Genomic DNA, 24,930 nt, shown 5'->3' with positions numbered 1-24,930 from the left:
AAGCATAATCATTGATATAAACTGCATTTACAAACCTACATTCCTCCACTACATGTACATAATTTAGGTTTGGTGTGCAGTTTAACAAAAGTTCCTACTTCAATGGCATTGTTATGTATTTACCAAATAAAACATGTTCTTTGCAAAAACTATATTCTTCCCAAAATTCACCCACTTTTAATGTACTTCCAAAAAATTATATTCTTCACAAAAAATGCTCACATACCATTCATTTTAGTCTTCATCAATGACCCCCTCACTGTCAAAGTACTCAACTTGTTCACTTTCATTTGGTAACTTCTCATTCAAATAGTGCACAGCTTCATCCACAATAAGTTGATCACATTTGACAGTTTTTGGGAGAAGACCCAACCTTTCTAATCTTGCCTTCCCATGATGAGGGTTCTTGTAATTATTACCTCCTCTAACCTGTAGAATCTCAACCATTATCCACTGTAATTGTAACCATGTGTATTTCATAACACTAGGATCAAATCTGTCATATGCATCTTGCACATTTGTTATGAGCTCATCTATGTTCTTAGGAAATGTTTGATACATTAAAGCTTGTATGGCTCTAAAAAAACCCAAATCAAGAACATTTAAATCTGGGGACTGAGGTGGCTGTTGAATGAGCCTGATGTTGAACCCATTTTGAGTTGCTGCTGCCTTGAATGCCTCATCATTTCCTTGTATGTGAGGCCTAGCATTGTCCTGTTGGATGCATATATCCTTGGACATACCAGCAGGCCACTTACTCATTATAGATGGCAGTACATTCTGTATAATCATGTCTCTGATGACCTTCTGAGTGATCCTCTCAACAGCCTTTGTTTCAATAGTGCCCTTATCTCTGTTTTTGGTAGTGTATTTTGCTGCCACCCTCTCTACAAAAGGAAAGATGCCAAACTTGCCATCATGAATGAGATTACCTTGAGCATCATACATTGGTTTTGATACTACCCCCATAAACATAGCTTTAATTTTGAATCTCTTTGATTGGCAACATCTATATGGATCATCTTCTCTTGGCAATAAATAAAATCTCCTTGTATCTGGGTTCAAATAGAACCATTTCTCATCAATGTGTATGATGTTCTCCATGTGTATAAACTCTGCTTGTACAGTGGGTGTGCCAGGTAGAATGTGGGATAGAACCCACTTCATCCTCTCCAATTTGTGAGTCTCTGTCAAACTTGGATGGTTGCTACTTGTATGGCTTCTGAGCTTCCCCTTCTTGAGCAGTCTATAAATTGTTGAAGGAGACACTTTGAGTGCCCCAGCAAAGCATCTAACTGAAGTGCGTAAATTCAGTGGCACTGATTGGAGAAACTCCTCACTATATTCCACTGATTTCCTCCCCACAGTTCCCTTTTTCCTTGACCTGACATCAATGACATCACCCGTAACTCTTTGATTGCATGCTCTTTTCCATAATCTCTCTATTGTGTGTCTTGTAACACCATACTTATCTGCTGTCTTCTTCAATGCACCATATGGTAATACTCCGTTCTCTTCCATAATTAACAATTCATCTACAGCTCTCCTTCTCTTTTCTTGCTTCATCTCAGGTTTAATTTTTCTGTTTTGGTATTGTGCAGCAGATTCTGGTTCAGAGGAGATTTGACTGTTGAAGTTGGGCACAATCTCATCAAGTAGTTGTAGATAGTACTCATCCAAGTCCTCTTCATCAACAACAGCATTGTACATTTCTTGTGCTGCATCCATTTTGTCCAGATGCAGCAAATGATGAAGAGATTAACAAACTGACTTTTTTTGCCTTAGAATTCTGTTGCTTAATCTAGTGCTGCGTGTGTGCAGTGAATGTGTAGAGAGAATGTTCTCCTTAATTACATTTTGGTTGGTAGGAACACTTAATTTTTTGTGGAATGTTTGTAACCCTTAAATAGGGAAAACAAAAATCTGGTACTTAACTTAAATTTGAAGTGGTTTGAAATTTTAGAGGGAACTTTAAATTTTCTGTTTTGGTTGTAGTGTATTAATGTGTAAAAGGTTAGTGTACTTCCAAAAAAATGGAGGGAAAAAAAAAGTGGTCCCCCTTTGTTCCAAAAGAGCTGGCGGCAAAACAGCAAGTGGTCCCCAAATCCTTATTTTCTCCCTCCTTTTCACATGGGACCACTTCATTTAATCTACCTCCCTTAAACATACTTATGAATTTTTGCCTAGGAGTCCGTTTTAATCACAATGTCCCATCTATTTTGAAACGGAGGAAGTATTTGGTTCTAAACATGAAGCTTAATTTGTTACTGTGATGAATCAAGGAGCTTGATGTGTTGTCATTGTGATTAATCTAATGTCCATCTTACGTTACTATAAAATCAATCTTTGATGTTGAACATCTAGGAAAACTGAAGAACATTGGAAATTACAATTATTTTTTTAGTTTAACAGAAATTCATACAAATCCAAAGAAAAATTCATAAATCAAATCTTTTAAACAATGATAAAAAACAAATCATTAAAAAAAGAATATGTGAAGAATAACTCAATGTTTTCTCAAGGATTTAGAAATTTTCTGAAGAACAACTTAGAGATTCAACTCATAACACAAAATTAAACAAAAAATTAATAGCGCGAAATTTATTTATTCTTTTAAAAAAATAAATTTTAAAAACTCAGAAAAATAGATTTGTGAAACATTACACAAACTTATACAATATAGAAAAAATTCTGCACAAAAAAACTGAAATCAAACATGAAGAACATCATAAGAGAGAAAAGAGGAAAAGAATCAGATTTTTCGGTTTTTAAAAAAAATCGTGCAAAGAAATCAAGAACATGAATAACATTACCGCAAGAACATGAAGATCATTAAAAGAGAGAAAGAATTCAATTTTCAGTTTTTTTGTTCGATTCTTAGGTGGCAATAAGAACATGAAAAACATTAGAAGAGAGAATGGATAGTTGGTGAATTAGGAGCATTAATTGTGCCTTGAACATACAAATCAGATTTGCAATTTGAAATAAAATTTTCATTTGAATTTGAATGAAAATTTTGAAATTTTCATTTTGGAGCCCAAATTAAAGACCACACATACACTGCCACGTCATAGTATATGTTTGGCCCATATACACCCAGTGTATGTGTAGCCTCTCTGTTCATCGAAGTATCTGACCATTTTACAAGTCTATTGAGATCTTAATTGGTAATAAGTCGAGTAACTCTATATTTTTCTATGTTAAAATTCAAAACCTTTGACCATTATTCTCACTAACCGATAAAAATAAAATACTCATATAGGATCGAAATAGAATGAATATAGTTGTGCTCTATGTCATGACTTGAACAAGATGAAAAGTCAAATGCAGCAATCTTTAAGAGATAGAGGGAATATTAGATTGTTAGTAGGGTTGTACTAAGAGTGCGTCTGGGGTATAACATATTACACCGTACTATAACTTATTGTATAATATGTATAATGATATCGATTTCTATAAGAATGAGTTAAACTATACAAATAATGACATGAATCGCATGTCATCATGTCAATTGTTTCATGTCGTTTGAATTATTTTCACAAAAGAAATGGCAATTTGTGGGTTGTTACACCCCAAGAATTTGTGTTGTACTAAACAGGTTAGAAGAGTTCTATATCATTCATTTTAAGGTCGAAAAATTGGTTTAATTGTGGTTTTGGGGACATAATTGTAAAAATTTTTGTTTTGAGGACTCGGTTTTGGGAATTTTGGTTTCAGAGACTTATATTTTTTGCATATTTATTGGCCCAAAATATTTTTTTTTGTGATAGATCTAAAATATTTTTACTAATTCGCAAATGTTGTAACCAAATTGAAGTTATTTTATATACGTCATTTACCTTTTTCTACATTTGAGTATTTTAGATACCTAAAAGTATTTCTAAATCGTAACTAATCCAAAAATAAGATATGCAATCTACTTATTCGAGGCTTTTAACTTAATTTCATCTATGCATGTTAATTGACACATTAAAAAAGGTATCAATCAGTTTAAGAACATAAAAAAACACATTAAAAGCATATTCTAAATAACTTGATTACAAGCTTGAATTGGCAAAAATCCATACACGTCTATATATATCTATACCTCAAGATAAACAAATGTTATGTTGGCACATGTACTCTCTCCTCCACCATACAATCAAAGGAGACATTAAGCAATAAAAATATTTGTTTCAAGACTCGAAGCCATGATCTCTCATTTGATATGCTAATGCACTAACCAACTACACTACAATATTCATGTTGATCTTTGTGAGGGAAAAAATCATTTAAAAACAAGATACTATTTCTATTTTTGAAAACTTCAAATGCACGTTGGTAAATAATCCGGGACGTATCACCCGGGACAAGAACTAGTTTTTTTTGTATACAACAGTCTATGAAAAGAAAGCAACAAATGACTGTTGCTCTTAGGTTATCACAATGTGGGCTTGAAAATTGCTCTTGTATATGGATCGGGACGCATCAATAAAATTAGAGGAACTGGTGGATATCTTAAAAACTGGCAAGGAACTTTCAAGTGTACTTTTTCTTGCCCCATTCATATCAAGGAAATCAAAGAGGCTTAAGTTTTTGACATCTCCAAAGCAATTGAAATCTCTTAAGTTTTAAAGGTGGATTAGGTTTTTCATTCTTGTGTTATGGTGGAATCCGACTCTATTAATGCCGCGTAATGGTATAATAGCAATTAGCAAAAATAGAAGCATGTGAAACATTGTCTTTGAGCTCTCTGTTGTCTATCAATATCAATAGTAATCCGACTCTATTAATCCGACTCTATTAACAAGTTTTTTTCTTTGTATATGGTGTTTGTATTTGAGTTACTCTCTGTTGTATTTTCTTTTAAGGAATTCTCACAAACCTTTTTAGTATTATTTTGAATTTTGCCTTTAATGCCAAATCCAATTATTATGAAAAGGTATAAATGAGGTTGTCTATCAATAATAATATTGTCATGCTACGAAGTTGGCATATGTAGATACTGCTGATAAATCGCCTCATACTATTTTAAGTCTTATGAATATTTTGAATTTAAGCCAATAATAACACAATTCACTCAGTTAGGATAGTGGATGGACTCTTAAAGAACTACAACTACACTTAGGTAGAAAATAACGTCATCGATCTATCAAGTAGATAATTCACTCATTAGATATGTTATATTTCTAAATGCTTTAACTCAATTAAAATAATTTATTTTAAAGTTGTCTATCTTTAGTAAATGAATTGTCCACTAAATAGATATAGCAATTTTCGAGATTGAACATGATCCAATAACTTTGATGATGTGCTATGTGCTAGCTAGCTTAGAAATCTTCTTTTATTTCTTATCATTCTCTTTTTGTTTGAAGTAATTAATGTAATAAGGTAGTAATTCACAACGTTTAACTATAGGGTTGAGGTATGGCTTAATACGTATCTTTTTTAGATCTCAAATATATTTGTAACAGACTTTTCAAACTTCTTTTAGTAATATTAGCCTACCTTTTATTTCTAGAAAAAAGAAAGAGATCCAATATTATCGGTAACAATTCAGTTATAAAGGATAGATAAAAGATAGGACATGTCGGGGTAAATGGGAGAATAAATGGTAGCTTCCATTATCCAAAGATTTAGAATAAAATGATTTGATCTATGTAATTCGCCTAAAAAGTAAAGTAAGTTATTCATATTTTACAGTTCCTCCATAAATCAACGTATTTGTCAAGATTGATCACACTTATCTGTTCAAATGGCTTCCCTTATGGATAAGTAGAACCTTTTTTCTATATCTAAAAAGCCACTCCAATAGTAAACTAAAATTTCCTCAAAATTTAATGTGTATATATGTAAATACTTAAAAAAAGAGTCAAAATCACTACTAACTAACTTCTCTATTCCCCTAACTTCGAAACCCTAAGCCCCTTCACAACAAACCACCGCCGCAGGCTCGCTGGTGGTTGCCGCAAGCTCGCCCGCGAGCTTGCTTCTCGTTCTCTTCTTCTTCGCCAATGTCCTCTCCCCAGTTTCGTCGTTCTCCAGCGCCCTCCCTTTCCCCTCTCCTGCTTCGTCGTGTCCCTTTCTCCTTCCCCCACCGTGTCCCCTCCCTCAAGTTCCTTTGCCCTCCCCGTTTTCATCGGTTCCCCCCCTTCCCTTGTAGTTACGTGGACTTCCCTCCCTTTTTGGAGTATCGGCCTTCCCCTCCCCCCCTTCCATGTGGTTGTGTGCGTTTACCTCCCCTTCCCCGTTGTCGTGTCGGACTTTTCCCCCTCCCTAGTGTTCGTCGCAGTCCGGTTCCTTTCCTTGCAGGTATATTGCCCCCCCCCATCCCTCCTCTATTTTTATTGGGATCCCCTTTCCCCTCCCCACCTGTTTGTTTGGGCTACCCTTTCCCCTCCCCCCCATGTTAGTGTCGGGCTCCCTTGCCCCTCCCCCCATTGTTAGTGTCGGGAATCCCCTCCCCCCTAGTTGTTGGGCTCTCCAACTAGTTATGTGTGATGTTAGTACGTTCGATTTTTTCTTAAAATCCATGTTAAATCTACGAATAACAGGAGTGCGTTGTTTTCGAGTTGCTAAATATGTTGTACGTGGTCGATTGTGGCCATCAGCAAGTGTTTGTCAGTTGGGTCGGGATTGGTGGATCAAGGTTGTAACAGTAGAATACGTAGTTTTTTTGGAATATGTGCTACGAGAATAGGTGCCTCAAGAAGTTTGTGAGCATGGACGAGGCGATGAAAGTTTTTCATGGTTGGGACATATGTTTTTCGGTTTTGCAAACCAGAGATGTGTTCGAGAGGTCAACTTATTTGGCTCTCCTTTTAGCTTGGCATTTATCTTAATGCTCCTTGCCTTGACAAATGCAAATCTGAAAGCGACACCCTAGTTGCATTTGGGAGTTTTCAGCATGTCCCCTCATCTGCGTTTCTCCTCCATAATGGAGAAACCTGAAATACTCTCGAATGAGAGTAATGAGTCACAATGAAATGTGACTGATTGTAACAGCCCGCACTTCCGAGCTGCTAGCTAAACACACTTGAGATACGCTAATTACAATTAACGCTTAATAACCTCGAATTATATTCACTTGCAGCGGAAACATAACCTATAAAACGATCCTGGACCTGTGGGTCAGGCCCACAACAAATCATCCTCAATAACCAAATAACATATTACATAATACCTTGCTCGACTTCTAAAGCAATATAATAATTTATTCACAAATAAGGTTATATAACCCTAAATACAACCTCTGAACCATTACATCTAATTATAACCTTGATACCTAAATTCATCCTTTTACTCCATTCCGAGCTTTCCACACACGAACCTGCAAGATCACTAACAATGAACTCTGCCCCCACCAGGACAGGTTCCAAGAACAAAATCAGAAAAACTGAGTACACACTGTCCAACCAGAACATCTTTTCAGTGGCTTAAAAACGTATTTACAGATTTAAACTTATCTTATGAAACAATTGTATTTAAGATTTACAAGACATTTGCAATCAAGATACATCGAAGTCATAAATAAAGAAGTATATAACAAATATTTGAACACAATTTGTAATGCTACTTCCATAGAACTAATACCATCTTCCGAAGTCAACTCTAACATACTTTACGTCAATAAATCTATCCCACTTCTGTGGATCATCCACAAAAACATTTAATCTAGATGATCCAAAAACCTTGAATCCATATGCATATCATAAATAACTCCTGCATAAAGTCCTAACAAGTTCCTTGGTAATCATTTCCAAAATCAGTGCATGAACTCTATAACATGGGTGAGTAAAACATTATTTCAGAAATTAAAGTTTGAGATATCTTTCCACGAAATCATTTGAATACTCAAATACATATTCTATTTTCCTTTCAATATCATACTGGGGAAGAGAACACGAATAGAGTTGCCTTACAGGCGAATTCTCTAAGCTTTTTACAAGGGATGTCTCCCTCTTCCATTTATTACTGCTTGCAAGACTTTTAGGTCATGACCCCACATAACGGAGCAATACCCGCTCCAGAGCAATACCTGCTCTAACACATAATGAGCAATACTCGCTCTATGAATGTTGTTCGTCACTGCTTTAGCAGCTTCTTCCCCTCATAAAAACAGAATCATAAATTCATATTTTCGAAAATTCAGATTCATAAATCTCAAATTCTCATAATAAAATCATTTTCGGGTACTAGATATACCCAAATTAAATTGTTTGCATAATATTCTAGTAACTTGGTATAAATCAGCCTTTATAAAAATTCTTTGGCTAAGTTTCTTTCAATACCGACTTTAAATCATTTCCATAAAGGATTCTCCAAAACAAACATTTCTTACCAAAAGATCATATCTCCAAATTAGAGTTTTTATTCTATATAAACTTTATATCTAAAACACAAAAGTTCTTCATGCAGAATAACCTTTCCATTTAATCCTATTTAGCAATCCATCAAACTCGCAACCATCTCCAACATATATTTTCTATCTTACAAAATCCATTTCAAGGATTCAGAATTCTCCAAACACTACCTCTAAATAATGTGATATATCTTCTAGTCTGAAATTATCTTCCTTCCCAAAACACATTCGGAAACTTACTTATAACTTTACAATTTCATATTAAATCTAATATCCCAAATGATTTATTGCTGGCTCCAATAGTACCGTAAATTCCCAGTGCAAACCAAAGTAGTTTCTTCCAAAGAATACCTATAGGTGCTTTTAAAGAATATAATTTAATCATAATCTGGATTTCTTTTCCTCACAAACATATAACACAATAATTAGTTTATGAACTTAGAGATACCGAAAGATAAAACTTTCACAATTTATATCGGAAACTCCTTCCTTTTAAAGACTCATATTATAGTCATAATGATTCACATCACAAGCATCTATCTATAATTTACATCCACAATATAAATTCATAACTTGTCTAGTGGATATAACGATTATACTTGATATTTATGTCTGAACACTCCCACTTATGAACTCATTTATATACAATCATAATTTGCAAAATAGAAACCTATTATACAATCATCCAACATCCCAGTTAATACTCTTAAGTCTCATAAATAATTAAGTTTAGTACAACGAATAGTAGTACTTAGATAGTGTAAGTTTAGATTAGGTCGTTCAAAATCATAATTCATAAACTTATTTAATATAATAACATCAGCTTTGAACAATACACTAATTGCTTATCAAATACTCCAATTTATAAATACACTAAGCTTATGAAACATCTCAATCATTGTAGCTCAAAGCTTCCGGAAAGAACATTATAAATTAACGCTGAAAATCAATGTTTTTCAGAGAACTCTCATGATCATACAAAAATACCAATTTCCAATCAAAAGTGGATGGACAATGTGTACCTCTACGCATCTTTAAATAGCACTCGACTCCATAAAAATCTTCGAGAGTCCAATATCTCCTTATTCATACTCAATCTCCAATAATCACCTCACAACAATAGTAACAATAATTAACATTCATCTCTACTATAATTCAGATAAATGAATTACTTCCTCATACCTTCTAAACTCTTTTATGAACTAACTATAACTCTTAAATACAAACTATTTCACTTTCCAATTCACATTTTTCTATCTCACATGATAATTCTGATTTCCCATTCTAATGTATAGAGAATATAATCAAACAACATAATTTATATAAAACAGATTTTATAATCTTACTTAATTCAGAGGATCAATTCATACTATAAGCTCCAATCCATTAAAAAAAAGGAAATATTCAATCTTTAAGTTTAACTAACTATACCACAAACTGATTTTTTTTGTATATCAAAAGCAAGATTAAGAACTCAATTTATTTGTGAAATCATAAACTTGAAATAGAACCCATTTCAAGAGGGATTTGAATTCTTGGAATTGAAAAGTGGAGGAAGAGAGCTTATAATTATACCCCCATAAAAGAGATGAAGGAGATGATGGTTGCAAGCACCAAGAACAACTATGCATGAATCACACACACACGCAGCAGCACCGTAGCACGAAAGAACACACAGCAGCAACGCGTCAAAAAGTTCAGCAGCAACACGAAACTTGTAAAGAGCATAACTCATAGCTCCGAACTCTGAATTGGACGATTTTTGTGCCTAAATTCAATAACTCGAAGAGATCTACAACTTTGATGAAGAAACAAGGAGCAAATTTGGATTGCATGTTAGAGAAAATTGCAGAAACATATTGACGAAAAACAGAGAAGAAGAAATAAGAGAGAAGGAAGATAGGTTTTGGGGGGTTTCAATTGCTCTTAATCTTTTGTAGGTAATCTAGTTTAGGAGAATTTGGAAAAACATTAGTGAATAAAGATTTCTCTAGAAACTTAGAGAAGCCACCAGAGAAATGAAGAAACAGGAAATGGGTTTTTGTTCTTCTCCCCTTTTTTTTAGGGCAATTTTGTAATTTTAATGCATAAGGTTTAAAAATCTGATTTTGCTTCTAATCATAACTCTCATACAAAGATCAAGTTAATAACACCAAAATGGAAATTATAAAAGACCATTTAAATAAATAATTTTATTCATACCTTAATAGAAGCTTCTTGAAAACCAAGCTATTACATAATGCCACCCTTAAAAGAAGTTTCGTCCTCGAAACTTGAAACTGTAGAACTTTTAGAACATCTAGAAAGGAATAAGATCACAAAAACATTTTTAACGAAAATCAAATCAAATGAATTCATAAACGAACTCCAATATATCAAAAGAAAATTCTCTTTTCAACCCCAATCAATAATTACAAATTTCACATTACGAACTTTCCACAATTCGTAGAACACACTTTCCTCAAATCATCACTCATACTATATATGCCAAAATCCCAATAGGACTGCTAACCTTCTTATTCTCATACTCAACTTTCAATTTCTCAATTTCTATATATTCATCGATTTTTTAACCAACTAATAACCCAAATCAATTTCAAACAATCCCAAATATCTTTCTTAAGTTCATATGCCATGATATGAAGATCACAACAACTCTAAACCAACCATGCTCTGATACCACCTGTAACAGCCCGCACTTCCGAGCTGCTAGCTAAACACACTTGAGATACGCTAATTACAATTAACGCTTAATAACCTCGAATTATATTCACTTGCAGCGGAAACATAACCTATAAAACGATCCTGGACCTGTGGGTCAGGCCCACAACAAATCATCCTCAATAACCAAATAACATATTACATAATACCTTGCTCGACTTCTAAAGCAATATAATAATTTATTCACAAATAAGGTTATATAACCCTAAATACAACCTCTGAACCATTGCATCTAATTATAACCTTGATACCTAAATTCATCCTTTTACTCCATTCCGAGCTTTCCACACACGAACCTGCAAGATCACTAACAATGAATCTGCCCCCCACCAGGACAGGTTCCAAGAACAAAATCAGAAAAACTGAGTACACACTGTCCAACCAGAACATCTTTTCAGTGGCTTAAAAACGTATTTACAGATTTAAACTTATCTTATGAAACAATTGTATTAAGATTTACAAGACATTTGCAATCAAGATACATCGAAGTCATAAATAAAGAAGTATATAACAAATACTTGAACACAGTTTGTAGTGCTACTTCCATAGAACTAATACAATCTTCCGAAATCAATCCTAACATACTTTACCTCAATAAATCCCTCCCACTTCTGTGGATCATCCACAAAAACATTTAATCCTAGATGATCCAAAAACCTTGAATCCATATGCATATCATAATAACTCCTGCATAAATTCCTAACAAGTTCCTTGGTAATCATTTCCAAAATCAGGCATGAACTCTATAACTTGGGTGAGTAAAACATTATTTCAGAAATTAAAGTTTGAGATATCTTTCCACGAAATCATTTGAATACTCAAATACATATTCTATTTTCTTTCAATATCATACTGGGGAAGAGAACACGAATAGAGTTGCCTTACAGGCGAATTCTCTAAGCTTTTTACAAGGGATGTCTCCCTCTTCCATTTTTACTGCTTGCAAGACTTTTAGGTCATGACCCCACATAACGGAGCAATACCCGCTCCAGAGCAATACCTGCTCTAACACATAATGAGCAATACTCGCTCTATGAATGTTGTTCGTCACTGCTTTAGCAGCTTCTTCCCCTCATAAAAACAGAATCATAAATTCATATTTTCGAAAATTCAGATTCATAAATCTCAAATTCCCATAATAAAGTCATTTTCGGGTACTAGATATACCCAAATTAAATTGCTTGCATAATATTCTAGTAACTTGGTATAAATCAGCCTTTATAAAAATTCTTTGGCTAAATTCTTTCAATACCGACTTTAAATCATTTCCATAAAGGATTCTCCAAAACAAACATTTCTTACCAAAAGATCATATCTCCAAATTAGAGTTTTTATTCTATATAAACTTTATATCTAAAACACAAAAGTTCTTCATGCAGAATAACCTTTCCATTTAATCCTATTTAGCAATCCATCAAACTCGCAACCATCTCCAACATATATTTTCTATCTTACAAAATCCATTTCAAGGATTCAGAATTCTCCAAACACTACCTCTAAATAATGTGATATATCTTCTAGTCTGAAATTATCTTCCTTCCCAAAACACATTCGGAAAACTTACTTATAACTTTACAATTTCATATTAAATCTAATATCCCAAATGATTTATTGCTGGCTCCAATAGTACCGTAAATTCCCAGTGAAACCAAAGTAGTTTCTTCCAAAGAATACCTAAAGGTGCTTTTAAAGAATATAATTTAATCATAATCTGGATTTCTTTTCCTCACAAACATATAACACAATAATTAGTTTATGAACTTAGAGATACCGAAAGATAAAACTTTCACAATTTATATCGGAAACTCCTTCCTTTTAAAGACTCATATTATAGTCATAATGATTCACATCACAAGCATCTATCTATAATTTACATCCACAATATAAATTCATAACTTGTCTAGTGGATATAACGATTATACTTGATATTTATGTCTGAACACTCCCACTTATGAACTCATTTATATACAATCATAATTTGCAAAATAGAAACCTATTATACAATCATCCAACATCCCATTAATACTCTTAAGTCTCATAAATAATTAAGTTTAGTACAACGAATAGTAGTACTTAGATAGTGTAAGTTTAGATAGGTCGTTCAAAATCATAATTCATAAACTTATTTAATATAATAACATCAGCTTTGAACAATACACTAATTGCTTATCAAATACTCCAATTTATAAATACACTAAGCTTATGAAACATCTCAATCATTGTAGCTCAAAGCTTCCGGAAAGAACATTATAAATTAACGCTGAAAATCAATGTTTTTCAGAGAACTCTCATGATCATACAAAAATACCAATTTCCAATCAAAAGTGGATGGACAATGTGTACCTCTACGCATCTTTAAATAGCACTCGACTCCATAAAAATCTTCGAGAGTCCAATATCTCCTTATTCATACTCAATCTCCAATAATCACCTCACAACAATATAACAATAATTAACATTCATCTCTACTATAATTCAGATAAATGAATTACTTCCTCATACCTTCTAAACTCTTTTATGAACTAACTATAACTCTTAAATACAAACTATTTCACTTTCCAATTCACATTTTTCTATCTCACATGATAATTCTGATTTCCCATTCTAATGTATAGAGAATATAATCAAACAACATAATTTATATAAAACAGATTTTATAATCTTACTTAATTCAGAGGATCAATTCATACTATAAGCTCCAATCCATTAAAAAAAAGGAAATATTCAATCTTTAAGTTTAACTAACTATACCACAAACTGATTTTTTTTGTATATCAAAAGCAAGATTAAGAACTCAATTTATTTGTGAAATCATAAACTTGAAATAGAACCCATTTCAAGAGGGATTTGAATTCTTGGAATTGAAAAGGGAGGAAGAGAGCTTATAATTATACCCCCATAAAAGAGATGAAGGAGATGATGGTTGCAAGCACCAAAACAACTATGCATGAATCACACACACACGCAGCAGCACCGTAGCACGAAAGAACACACAGCAGCAACGCGTCAAAAAGTTCAGCAGCAACACGAAACTTGTAAAGAGCATAACTCATAGCTCCGAACTCTGAATTGGACGATTTTTGTGCCTAAATTCAATAACTCGAAGAGATCTACAACTTTGATGAAGAAACAAGGAGCAAATTTGGATTGCATGTTAGAGAAAATTGCAGAAACATATTGACGAAAAACAGAGAAGAAGAAATAAGAGAGAAGGAAAATAGGTTTTGGGGGGTTTCAATTGCTCTTAATCTTTTGTAGGTAATCTAGTTTAGGAGAATTTGGAAAAACATTAGTAAATAAAGATTTCTCTAGAAACTTAGAGAAGCCACCAGAGAAATGAAGAAACAGGAAATGGGTTTTTGTTCTTCTCCCCTTTTTTTTAGGGCAATTTTGTAATTTTAATGCATAAGGTTTAAAAATCTGATTTTGCTTCTAATCATAACTCTCATACAAAGATCAAGTTAATAACACCAAAATGGAAATTATAAAAGACCATTTAAATAAATAATTTTATTCATACCTTAATAGAAGCTTCTTGAAAACCAAGCTATTACACTGATCTTCAAAAGATCATGAGCCCAAAATCACAAGCAATTGCACAGATTGTTGGTATTGCTCATGTGACGAGGCGCGATGCTCATCATTGGTTGTTCGTTGTTCAGATCGTGAACGTCATCCGCTTCTTTTACCACTTCTATCAGCCATCTGCGGTTTGCATCCACCATTCCAAGCACTGGCCAACAACATCCCCTTCATAAGCAAATTTTTATTGATTGGCTTTACTTTTTTTTTTAGATGGAATGTACGAGCTCGTGAGCTCCTTCATGTTTGTTTGTTTGATTTCATCAGCATTATATTATACTTCCTATTTTAATTAAAGCACAAAGAAAAATATATAAAAAAAAAAGTCATGATCACCTCATAGTTGTTACACTTAATATACTACTACCTCTCGCACTTTTTTTTTCTTCCCACTTACTTTGGAGACGTTATCAAGGAAGATGGATTCATGGTTGAATAAGGGCTTTGCTAAACACCGCCCTGATTTTTCCTATTTACGCCCTGTATTTTAGTACAAAAATACATGGTATTTTTTTTTAATACATGACATCCTTTCCTCTTTCCCTTTCTCCTTTCCTCTTTACCTTTCTTTATTTAAACCCCCACATTTTCCATGTTTTCCACACATTTCACTTTCATTTTCCAAACTTTGTTTATTGGCTTTCTTTTTCAAGAAATTTCCGGCATTGACCAAGGTGTTTGGCGCGTTGACCAACATTGACCGGCGTTGACCAACATTGAGCAGCGTTGACCAATCAAGAAGAATTTCCTCCGGCGTCATGGCAAACAATGTGAGTTTTTTAGACCACGAAACTGGTCAGGCGCCTAATTTAGGCGTCTGACCATGTGGTCAGGCGCCTAATTTAGGCGTCCCACCATATGGTCAGGCGTCTAACTTAGGCGTCCAACCATGTGGCAAGGCGCCTAAGTTCGGCGTCCAACTATATGGTGAGGCGCCTAATTTAGACGCCCAACCATATGGTGAGGTGCCTAATTTAGACGCCTGACCATATGGTTAGACGCCTAAATTAGGCGCTTCACCAGTCCATATGGATTGACAATTTTAGGCGCCTAACTTGTTTTAGATTTAAGTCAAAGCATGATGTAGAATTTACATATGCTTAAAATATCCGTTTAGAATATGTAAAACAATAATATCTTTACATGGTAGAATATTTGTAAAAATTTACTATGTTTTTTAGCTTAAATGTAGAATTTACATGAATATATGTAGAATTTTAGCATATTATAATACTTATACTTATATTTTCACATGTATCACATGTAGATGTCTTATATGTAGATGTTTAGCATATATTAGAGTAGTTATATTTAAATTTTTAACATAATAAATGTTCAATTACATTTAGATTTATACCTATAATAATAGTTATATATAATTTTTAACATATTAGATGTAGAATTTACATAAAGTGATATATGTAGAATTTAATAATATTATAATAGTTATATTTTTATTTTTAACATGTTAGAGTAGTTATAATATAGTAGACATAAATCATTTAAATTATAATATTTTGCATATTATACTAGGTTATAAGTTCATCCTAAATTATAAAAAACATGAAATATGAAGCAGTATTTTTTTTGGCTATGAATTGCTTACAGGCGTCCTAATTAGGCGCCTGCACCATGGGTCAGGCGTCTAATCAAGGCGCCTGCACCAAAGGTGAAGCGTCTAATCGAGGCGCCTGCACCAATGGTGAGGCGTCTAATCGAGGCGCCTGCACCATAGGTCAGACGCCTCGTTTAGACGCCTCACCTTTGGTGCAGGCGCCTTGATTAGACGGCTCACCTTGGTACAGGCGCCTTGATGAGACGCCTCACCTTTGGTGCAGACGCCTTTATTGGACGCCTCTCATATGGTCCAGGCGGCTTGATTGGACGCCTTACATCTGGTTCAGGCGCCTAATCACCACTGCTGACTTGTATTTAGATATGTAATTTAACTATGTGATTTAGATATATAATTTATTAAATAGTTTCTATTACTTCTATGGTATTTAATAGGTTCCATATTCGAGCAATGATGGGGACGGGGTTAATTATCACGGTAGATTTCAGATAACTGATGCATTCCCAACGGTTAATGATGCGGTTAACCATCTTAATGAAATTGCAATTTCCATAGGGTTTGGATTGGTTATTGAGACGTATAAGCAGAATCCGACTGGTCCACTGCGTTGCTATTTGAAATGTTTTAGGGGGGCGAGATACTCGGGAAATAAGGTAGATCCGAATATTATGGTGCGACCTAATACATCGACAAAGTTTTGTGAATGTAATTTTATGATTAGGTTGGTTTTGGGGGACAAATGGCATGTGTCTATTCCGAATAGTGATTATGGTTTCCACAACCACGCATTCATAGTATATGCGGAGGGTCACAGACGGACTAGTGGGCTCAATGATGATGCTAGGCGGATGGTTCGACAGATGACTGATGCCGAGACCGCACCCAGAAACATTCAAGCTGCTGTAAATGAGGCATTCCCCCATCTTCACCAAACGATAAAGCATATATACAACGAGAGGTATTTTTACAAGATGGAAGGGCGTGAAGAACGGACTTCAGCTGAAAATTTTATGTACCTTGCTCTTTCGAAAAACTATGTGTATTGGTCATTACGGGATGATGATGGAGTGATCACTCATGCATTCATGTCTCATCCTGGTGGTACGAACGCATTTCGTACCTATCCATGGGTAGTTGGCATCGATTCAACATATAAAACGAATCGCTTGGTATGCCTTGCATTGAGATGATAGGGGTGGCACCGACAAATATGAACTTCCTCATCGCCTATGCGATAATGAGGGATGAGAGTGCATACAGTTACCAGTGGGTGTTGCAGTGGCTGCGTATTCTAATTGGCGATGATGTGAGCCCGAGTGTCATATTTACAGATCGAGAATTGGGTTTGATTAGACCTATTAGGGAAGTTTTTCCAGCTGCTACTCATCTTCTTTGTACATGGCATATTAACAAAGATGTGGAGGCACGAGTTAGTAGATTATGTGGGGGGGCGGAATTTGGAGAGCGATTTCGTGTTGGTCATTGGTGGAGTGTAGTAAATGCAAACACAGAACATAATTATGAGGTTGCATTGGGAAATTTGAAGTCTGCTTGGGCATGGAAGCCCTCCGTTATTAATTATGTTGAGACAACGTGGTTGAATCCACATAAGACCAAGTTTGCTAAAGCATGGACCAACAACGTGCTTCATTTTGGGAACACAACCACATGTAGGGTGGAGAGTGCACATGCAGCTCTGAAAGCGTGGCTGCAAACTTCCACTTGTGCCTTGGATATGCTCTTCGCACGTGTTAATTTGTTCATAGATAGCCAGATGATCAAGATCAGGGATAGCTTAGAGAAATCTAGGTGCATAATTGGAAGACAACATATGATAGATCCTTTTCGTCATTTGGTTGGTCATGTCTCCCATTACTGTCTCAATATGCTGAAAATGGAAAACACTAAACGCCTAACCATGGGTAGGGAAGTGTTTGATTATTGTGGTTGTGTGCTTGTGTCTTCTTTTGGTATCCCATGTGCATATGCCATACAACTTGCTATTAACGAAAACGGGGGATTGTATCTTGATGATATTCATCTTTTCTTCAAGAGTTTGGTGATCAGAGATGGTGTAAATGCATCGGATTACGCTAGTCAATGTGATCAGGATGTTGAATATCTTCAGGGATTACTTGATGAACTTTCTGAGTGTGATCCTGCGATTAGGAGGGGTATAGCAGCCCTTATTCGTCGGCAGTTACACCCAGAGGACGAGGGAGTTGAAGAGCCTCATGTAGTTACTTCTACGAGAGGTAGGCCTCCTGGTTCAACATCTACTAAACGTGACCCGAGTGGTTTCGAACATGCCGCGCGAATTCCGGGATAGATCAAGGTCTCGTAGTCGTACTCGTACAACTACGACGACCCGATCTACTAGAGATGGAGGTACACATATTTACTGCAATTAACTTCTTTAATGACTTATTTAATACGTTATTAATCAATCATATTTACTGTGTTAATTGTCTAACTCGTATTTATATAACAGATTCAAGTGCAGCAAATCCATCGACTCGTTACTAGTGGAGATAGAGGTACACATATATGAACTGATTTGTTATGTTATTTATCAATTTGATATACAAAAATACTCGTAACTCTTATTTATGTAACAGATTCAAATGCGACAAGAACATTTGAACCAGAGAGATTTGAAAGAAGAGTAGATCCATTTCCTTACGCAGATAACGTACCCGATATCATCATCCCTTTTATAGTTGGGTGGAATGACGTCTTAGGTGATGGGAACTGTGGATTCAGGTGTGTAGCCGCACCCCAAGAATACCGGCTCACATCCTGTGGGCTACAAGACAAAAACGACAGTGGCCAAGGACGGACTCGGTTACCACTCTTATCAACGAATAGAGTGGCACCAAGGAGGGTCAGCATATATCCTCGAAACTGGTGGGTCGGACTCCGATCCGGAGCAGAACATCTCTCTATCAAAGAATCAATGAATACACCACCACCGGACCAATGCGCCTTCAAAAAGGCGCTTCTCTCCATCCCAAATAGCTCTGCACATGAACTCTTCACGTCATCCCATGAACCAAAGTCACCTGTAATCCATCCATCTGATGGGATATGGAGGATAGAACTGACATCGTGTAGCAAGATACTAATCTCTCCAAAAGGGAGGTGGAAAGAGTTCGTATCGGGCTGCCACCTCTCGACAAACGCACAGATCAACGGCTGATCCAAATGATCAAACATGATCTCAGGCAAGTGCCTCAATCCAGTAGCATCTACCATCCCCTGAACCTCGGGTGTCATGCTAGCGTACCACGCCTGAAGCTTACTGCACGTCCTCTCCCGGTTATGACACTTCAACATAGTCCTCTCATCCTCCCCAGCCCAAACGCGTGCCGCTATGTGGCCTCCAAAACTAGGTATGACACTACCGTCCAACGGCCCACCTGGCCTAGCGTCACGTACTAGCCATGAAGTGTCCTCCTCCGTCCCCTTCCTCTTGCCCGGCCTACTACTCCCGGACCTCAGCATTGCACGATGCTCCATCTGAAGAACGTGCAAAACGACCACGAGAGGTACGTGGTTTGCATCCCCGAGACGGACGACCTTCCTCTGCGTCCGTTGATGGATGCTCCGGCTGACTATCGTAATAAGCACCCGCCTCCTGATCGTTCCCCGCCATCGGGTTGCCTCTCCATGGTGAGTGAGGTCTCCACGGCTCAATGTCCATAATAGGAGTGGCAATGCAACAGATAAGGAAGAATCTCTGGTACTTCCTCCGTTTCCGCACCTGATGAAGACTGAGTGCTCCTGAAAAGCAACTCTCTAGCCTTCCTCGATGAGATTGTCACCCCTCTATCATGAGGATGACGATGACCCGAATCTGTAGGCAAAGACTTTGCTTTGCCTTTGTCTCGCCCACTCATCTTTGATTAAACGTATAAATTTAATTAATATTAATACTGTCAAAATATAATAATCAATTACATTCAATAATTAAAATTGTTCTCATATAAATATATTTCTACGCTTCATTAACTATATTTTCTATTATTTAATTCATTTTTCGCAATAATAACATTTTCCAATTTTAATACAACCAACATTATAATTTAATATATATTTTTGTAATTATTTTCTTTAAAAAAAATTAAAATTAATAGCAATTCGGGCCCCTAAATTAAACTCCCAACCAGTGGTACAGGCGCCTAAATTAGGCGCCTGCGCCATTGGTGGGGCGCCTAAATTAGGCGCCTGTACCAATGGTGGGGCGCCTAAATAAGGCGCCTGCACCAATGGTGGGGCGCCTAAATAAGGCGCCTGTACCACTGATCAGGCGCCCAACAAAGGCGCTTCCTCCATTGGTTAGACGCCTAAATTAGGAGCCCCACCAAAGGTGCAAGCGCCTTAATTAGGCGCCTGTCCAGTGGTTCAGGCGCCTATTCAAGGCGCCAGCCTCAATTTTATAGATTTCATACATTTTCGATGATTTCAATCCTCTAAATACTCAAACTACCAAGAAATTATCAAATACTGGAAGATTTTAATCAAACACCAAGAAATTTTAATCCTCTAAACTACCATACTTTCAATTTTAAAGGGTTTCAAACACATGCGATATATCAAATTCTACAAATACGATTTTTTAAAAAAAATTAAAATTTCCAATTAACTAACCTTTATGTCGCCGGAAATTCGAAGTTTTGTTGCCGGAGGATCTTGTCGCCGCCGCAACCTCGCCGGAAGTCTGCTCGCCTAGCCGGAAATTTGCTCGCTGCCCCGCAATAGTCCTCGCCGGATTTCTCTTCTTGCCGGAAAAACTCGCCGGAGATACTGCCCGGATATTTTCTTCTTGCAATGTTTGTGTGTTGATGAGAGAGATGGAGTAAGAGAATGGAGAGAGAGTGAGAAGTGAGGGAGGGTCAAGAGAGTGAGAAGGTGATGAGAGTGGGAGAGTGGGAGAGTGGGAGTATAAAAATACTCAAATACATACATTTTTTTTTTATACAGGGCGTAAATATGAAAATTTAGGGCGGTGTTTAGCAAATGAGTTGAATAATTAGAGTCGTATCAAATGATTTTGTGAAAGGAAGGATCTAACCACCATCGAATTTAAGCTACATGGAAATGACAAGTGTCATATAACTTAGGTGGTAGCTTTATCTTGCAAAATGGACACATGATGAATGGTTCCGCCTCCAATTATTCGAAAGTGATAATTATGTGAAGTTGAGAGAAAGAAACTCATCAACCAAAAATGGTTGAGTTTTCTATCCTGTGGACAAAATATCACTAAACAGCAAATAAAATTTGCTTTGAGAATTGAGGACCACCAATGGCCCCATTAGATACTTCACAGAGGAGAAATCAGTGAAGCATCCTGTAGAGTATAGAGAAATAAATGTGGTGTTGTTGGCAAGGTAATCTAACAAGAACTTTATAAACTAACAGCAAGTATAAAAAAAATATTTTGGTTGCAATAAGAAACCCCTTTGATAAAATAAACATTTAGTCGAGCTTCACAAACATTCATTAGGATTAAAATAAGGAAAGTGTTATTCAAGAAATGTATTTAATGCTTATATGTATGTAATCTTAACGGTTATATATAACATTTCCGTTAAAATATATAGATGAAAAAAACATATCATTTAACATTTTGATTAAAAGTGTTTCTTAATAAAATTACTTGACATTTTGATTAAACGTGTGTCTTAATAAAATTACTCATGTAAGTACATTTACCATCCTTATTATAACTCTAAGTTGGATAATTAAAATAAGGATTTGTTAATATTTGATAGAGATTGCAAAAAAAAAATTATTGAAATGGAAAAGGTTTTTCAATTCAAAATAGCTTCTTTGTATGAAGGATGGAACCATCTCATCCTTATGTCAATCCTTCCAACATGACGTTTAAGAGCTTCTTTTACAACCAGCTTCAGGCGCAAAACGACATAAGCAGTGGTGGAGCCAGAATTTCAAAATCGAGGGGTCACAAAAAAGACAAAAGATCAGGTTGTGTTTTCATTGCCTTTGATTTTTTTGATCTAGGTGTATCACTCATCGTTTCCTATATTCATTATTTAATCCAAATTAACACATATGAACTAAGTATTAAACTACTTCCTGTATAACATAGAAAGAAACCAAATCATCATATAAAATTATAAATTAATTAACATTACCGCGGTGGTCGCCTAGTCGGCGACTTTTTTCCATATCTTCTTTAACATTCAACCTCGAAAACCTAAAACGACATTGTTTAATTTCACTAAGACCCACAATAACAAAATGTCGACTCTTTTCCATTCTCAGCACAAACAAATCCTAGGAAAATAACTCAAACCTAACAAGGATCCAACAACATTATAACACATTCAATCCAACATAACTCAAAAATCAGATCAAACCTCAAACAAGATCAAAATCAAGCAAAAAACTGGGAAAAAAAATCACAAATTCCTGAAAATCAAACAAAAGGTAAATGCAAGAGTAAGATCTAAATCAAAAGTGGGTAGAATATTATGAATTACCCATCATGAGACAATATACGAGACAATAATTGTTCTTGAAGGCATTGAAAGCAGAGAAAGTGTTGATAGTTGATACGATCTTTGTTGCTTTTGCTTAAGTTAAGTACTGCCACAACTGCAGCAAGAGATCCAAATACTTAGTAAAAAGCCTCCATTTTTAATCTTTTTTGAAGATTTTGGAGAGAAAATTAGAAGAGAGAAGAACAAAATATGAGTATTGGGAAAGTGAGGAGGGAGAAAGTTTCCTCTTTTGAGCGCTGAAGTTGCTCTTTTCTAGCGTTGAAGTTGCTTGCGTTTGGCGCAATTTTTGTTTTTTACGAAAATCCTTTAAAATAATTTTTCAATTCGTGGGGTCACATGACCCCACGTGACCTATACTGGCTCCGCCACTTGGCATAAGCACTGAACATATGCACAACCACTCTATTATTGCATATGATTTGTACACTCCATAATCCCTTAACCATTTTCATTATTACCTCAAATATGTTGTTTACTAGCTTATCATCTAGAATAATATCAACTCTGACTCTACTCTTATCTTATCCTTTATACCACATACTATAATTCTTGTCTTACTCCTACCTAATTGGCCTCTTAAAAAGACCAAACTGAATTGTGTGGACCCGATTCACGTTAATATAAGTATGCACCAAGTTAAAATAAATGTATTATTACTGAACAATCCATTATTTCATGCGGAAATCACTATATTATGTAGATATCCACTATATTATTTAGACATACTTACTATATCATTCAAACACACATACTATATCATACAAAAACTCACTATCTCATTCAGACACACACTATATCATGCAGAAACTCAATATATCATTCAAACACACACTATATCAACACTAGTGGAAAAAAACGCAAGGGCTGCGCTGCAAGGGCTGCGCTGCAAGGGCTGCGTTTTTTTCATTTACGAAGGGATGCGGTCAATGCAAAAACCGCAACCCTTTTAGTGAAGGGTTGCGGTTTTTTAAAAACCGCATCCCTATAAGAAATAAAGGGTTGCGTTTTTAAAAAAACGCATCCCTTTATGGGCTTTTTTTAAACAAAAATTGAAATGAATTCGTGGGCTTCAAATGTTAAGCGGGCTAGCTAGGGTTCTCACAATGCAATTTCCTCTCCCTCATTCTCTCTCCTCTCTCACGTCCATATCCTCCTTCTCTCTCACCCTCCTCCCTTCTCCTCCTTCTCTCTCACGTCCATAACAACAGGACAACAATAATCTCCTCATTCTCTTTCACCCTCCGGCGGCAGCAACATTTTCCAGACGAGATCGTCGTCCGTCTTCCTCGTTCGTCCTCCTTGTTCGTCGTTCGTTCGTCCTCCTCCTTCGTTGTTCGTTCGTCCTCCTCGTTCGTAGTTCGTTCGTCCTTCTCACAACGAGGGTTCGAACTCCGCGCCTTTTACAGACGAGATCTACGCCGCCTTGCCGCACCGCGCTGTTCTTCCTCTTCGTCGAACTCCGCTTAAGCAACGACAGCAACAAGTGATAATTTTTCGTTTTTCAGATCTATAATTTCTTGATCTTTGTTTTGATTAATGTTCATGTAATTTCAGATCTATAATTTTTTCTCTTTTGTATTTTCGTTTGCTTTTTTTCATTTTTGTTCCTTTTTTTTCATTTTCGTTCCTTTTTTTTTTCATTTTTGTTCCATCTAATATGAACCCGGTGCACACTAACTTAGTATTCACCCGATCCATCTCACGTAAGTTGTAATGATTACAATTTTTCGTTTTTGCCGTGTTCAGTCTTCCACTCTTTTTCTCTCCTGATAACTTTTCTCTCTTTTGATAACTTCTCTCTTCTGGTAGTGTATTTTGAAATGATATAGTGTATTTTGAATTAATATAGTGTATTTTTAAATGATATAGTGTATTTTGACATGATAGTGTGTTGCTGAGTTTTTTTGGCACGAGTGTTTTGCATGATATAGTGTATATTGACATTATATTAGTGTATTTTGAAATAATATAGTGTGTTTTGACATGATAGTGTTTTGCTGTGTTTTTTGGCATGATAGTGTTTTGTTGTGTTTTTTGGCATGATAGTGTTGAATGATATAGTGTATTTTGACATGATATAGTGTATTTTGAATCATATAGTGTAGTTTATTTGTATATTTACAAAATTATCATAATCGATTGTTATAGTATTGACATGATAGTGTATTTTGACATGATAT

At 35.6% G+C, this 24,930-nt stretch overlaps 3 protein-coding genes and 1 long non-coding RNA gene across 4 annotated transcripts; 1 reads left to right on the top strand and 3 right to left on the bottom strand.

The window, feature by feature from the left end:
• Window positions 1–234: 234 nt before the first annotated feature.
• On the bottom strand, window positions 235–1,728 carry LOC125494205 (uncharacterized). The gene has a single exon (XM_048637828.1). The coding sequence runs from the start codon at window positions 1,726–1,728 to the stop codon at window positions 235–237; it is 1,494 nt and encodes a 497-aa protein (XP_048493785.1).
• Window positions 1,729–7,035: 5,307 nt separating this feature from the next.
• On the bottom strand, window positions 7,036–10,537 carry LOC125498464 (uncharacterized). The gene is made up of 2 exons (XR_008967416.1): window positions 9,364–10,537; window positions 7,036–7,333 (listed from the first exon to the last, which is right to left on the bottom strand). It is a non-coding gene; the product is annotated as an uncharacterized LOC125498464 (long non-coding RNA).
• A 6,920-nt stretch (window positions 10,538–17,457) lies between these two features.
• On the top strand, window positions 17,458–18,549 carry LOC130589608 (uncharacterized). Its single transcript, XM_057390970.1, has one exon. It carries the CDS (start codon window positions 17,458–17,460, stop codon window positions 18,547–18,549), a length of 1,092 nt encoding a protein of 363 aa, XP_057246953.1.
• Window positions 18,550–18,899: 350 nt separating this feature from the next.
• Window positions 18,900–19,739, bottom strand: LOC130589607 (protein MAIN-LIKE 1-like). Its single transcript, XM_057390969.1, has one exon. The coding sequence runs from the start codon at window positions 19,737–19,739 to the stop codon at window positions 18,900–18,902; it is 840 nt and encodes a 279-aa protein (XP_057246952.1).
• Window positions 19,740–24,930: the final 5,191 nt, after the last annotated feature.

The sequence above is a fragment of the Beta vulgaris genome, chromosome 1, assembly GCF_026745355.1.
Source record: "Beta vulgaris subsp. vulgaris cultivar EL10 chromosome 1, EL10.2, whole genome shotgun sequence".
Taxonomy (NCBI): domain Eukaryota; kingdom Viridiplantae; phylum Streptophyta; class Magnoliopsida; order Caryophyllales; family Amaranthaceae; genus Beta; species Beta vulgaris.
Note: the sequence above shows the minus strand (reverse complement) of the source record. Positions and strands in the feature narration are given on the sequence as shown.

Bases quoted from the DNA above. Each gene is read 5' to 3' on its own strand.
- LOC130589608 (XM_057390970.1), top strand. From the start codon at position 17,458: ATGAGGGATGAGAGTGCATACAGTTACCAGTGGGTGTTGCAGTGGCTG.
- LOC125494205 (XM_048637828.1), bottom strand. From the start codon at position 1,728: ATGGATGCAGCACAAGAAATGTACAATGCTGTTGTTGATGAAGAGGAC.
- LOC130589607 (XM_057390969.1), bottom strand. From the start codon at position 19,739: ATGGAGCATCGTGCAATGCTGAGGTCCGGGAGTAGTAGGCCGGGCAAG.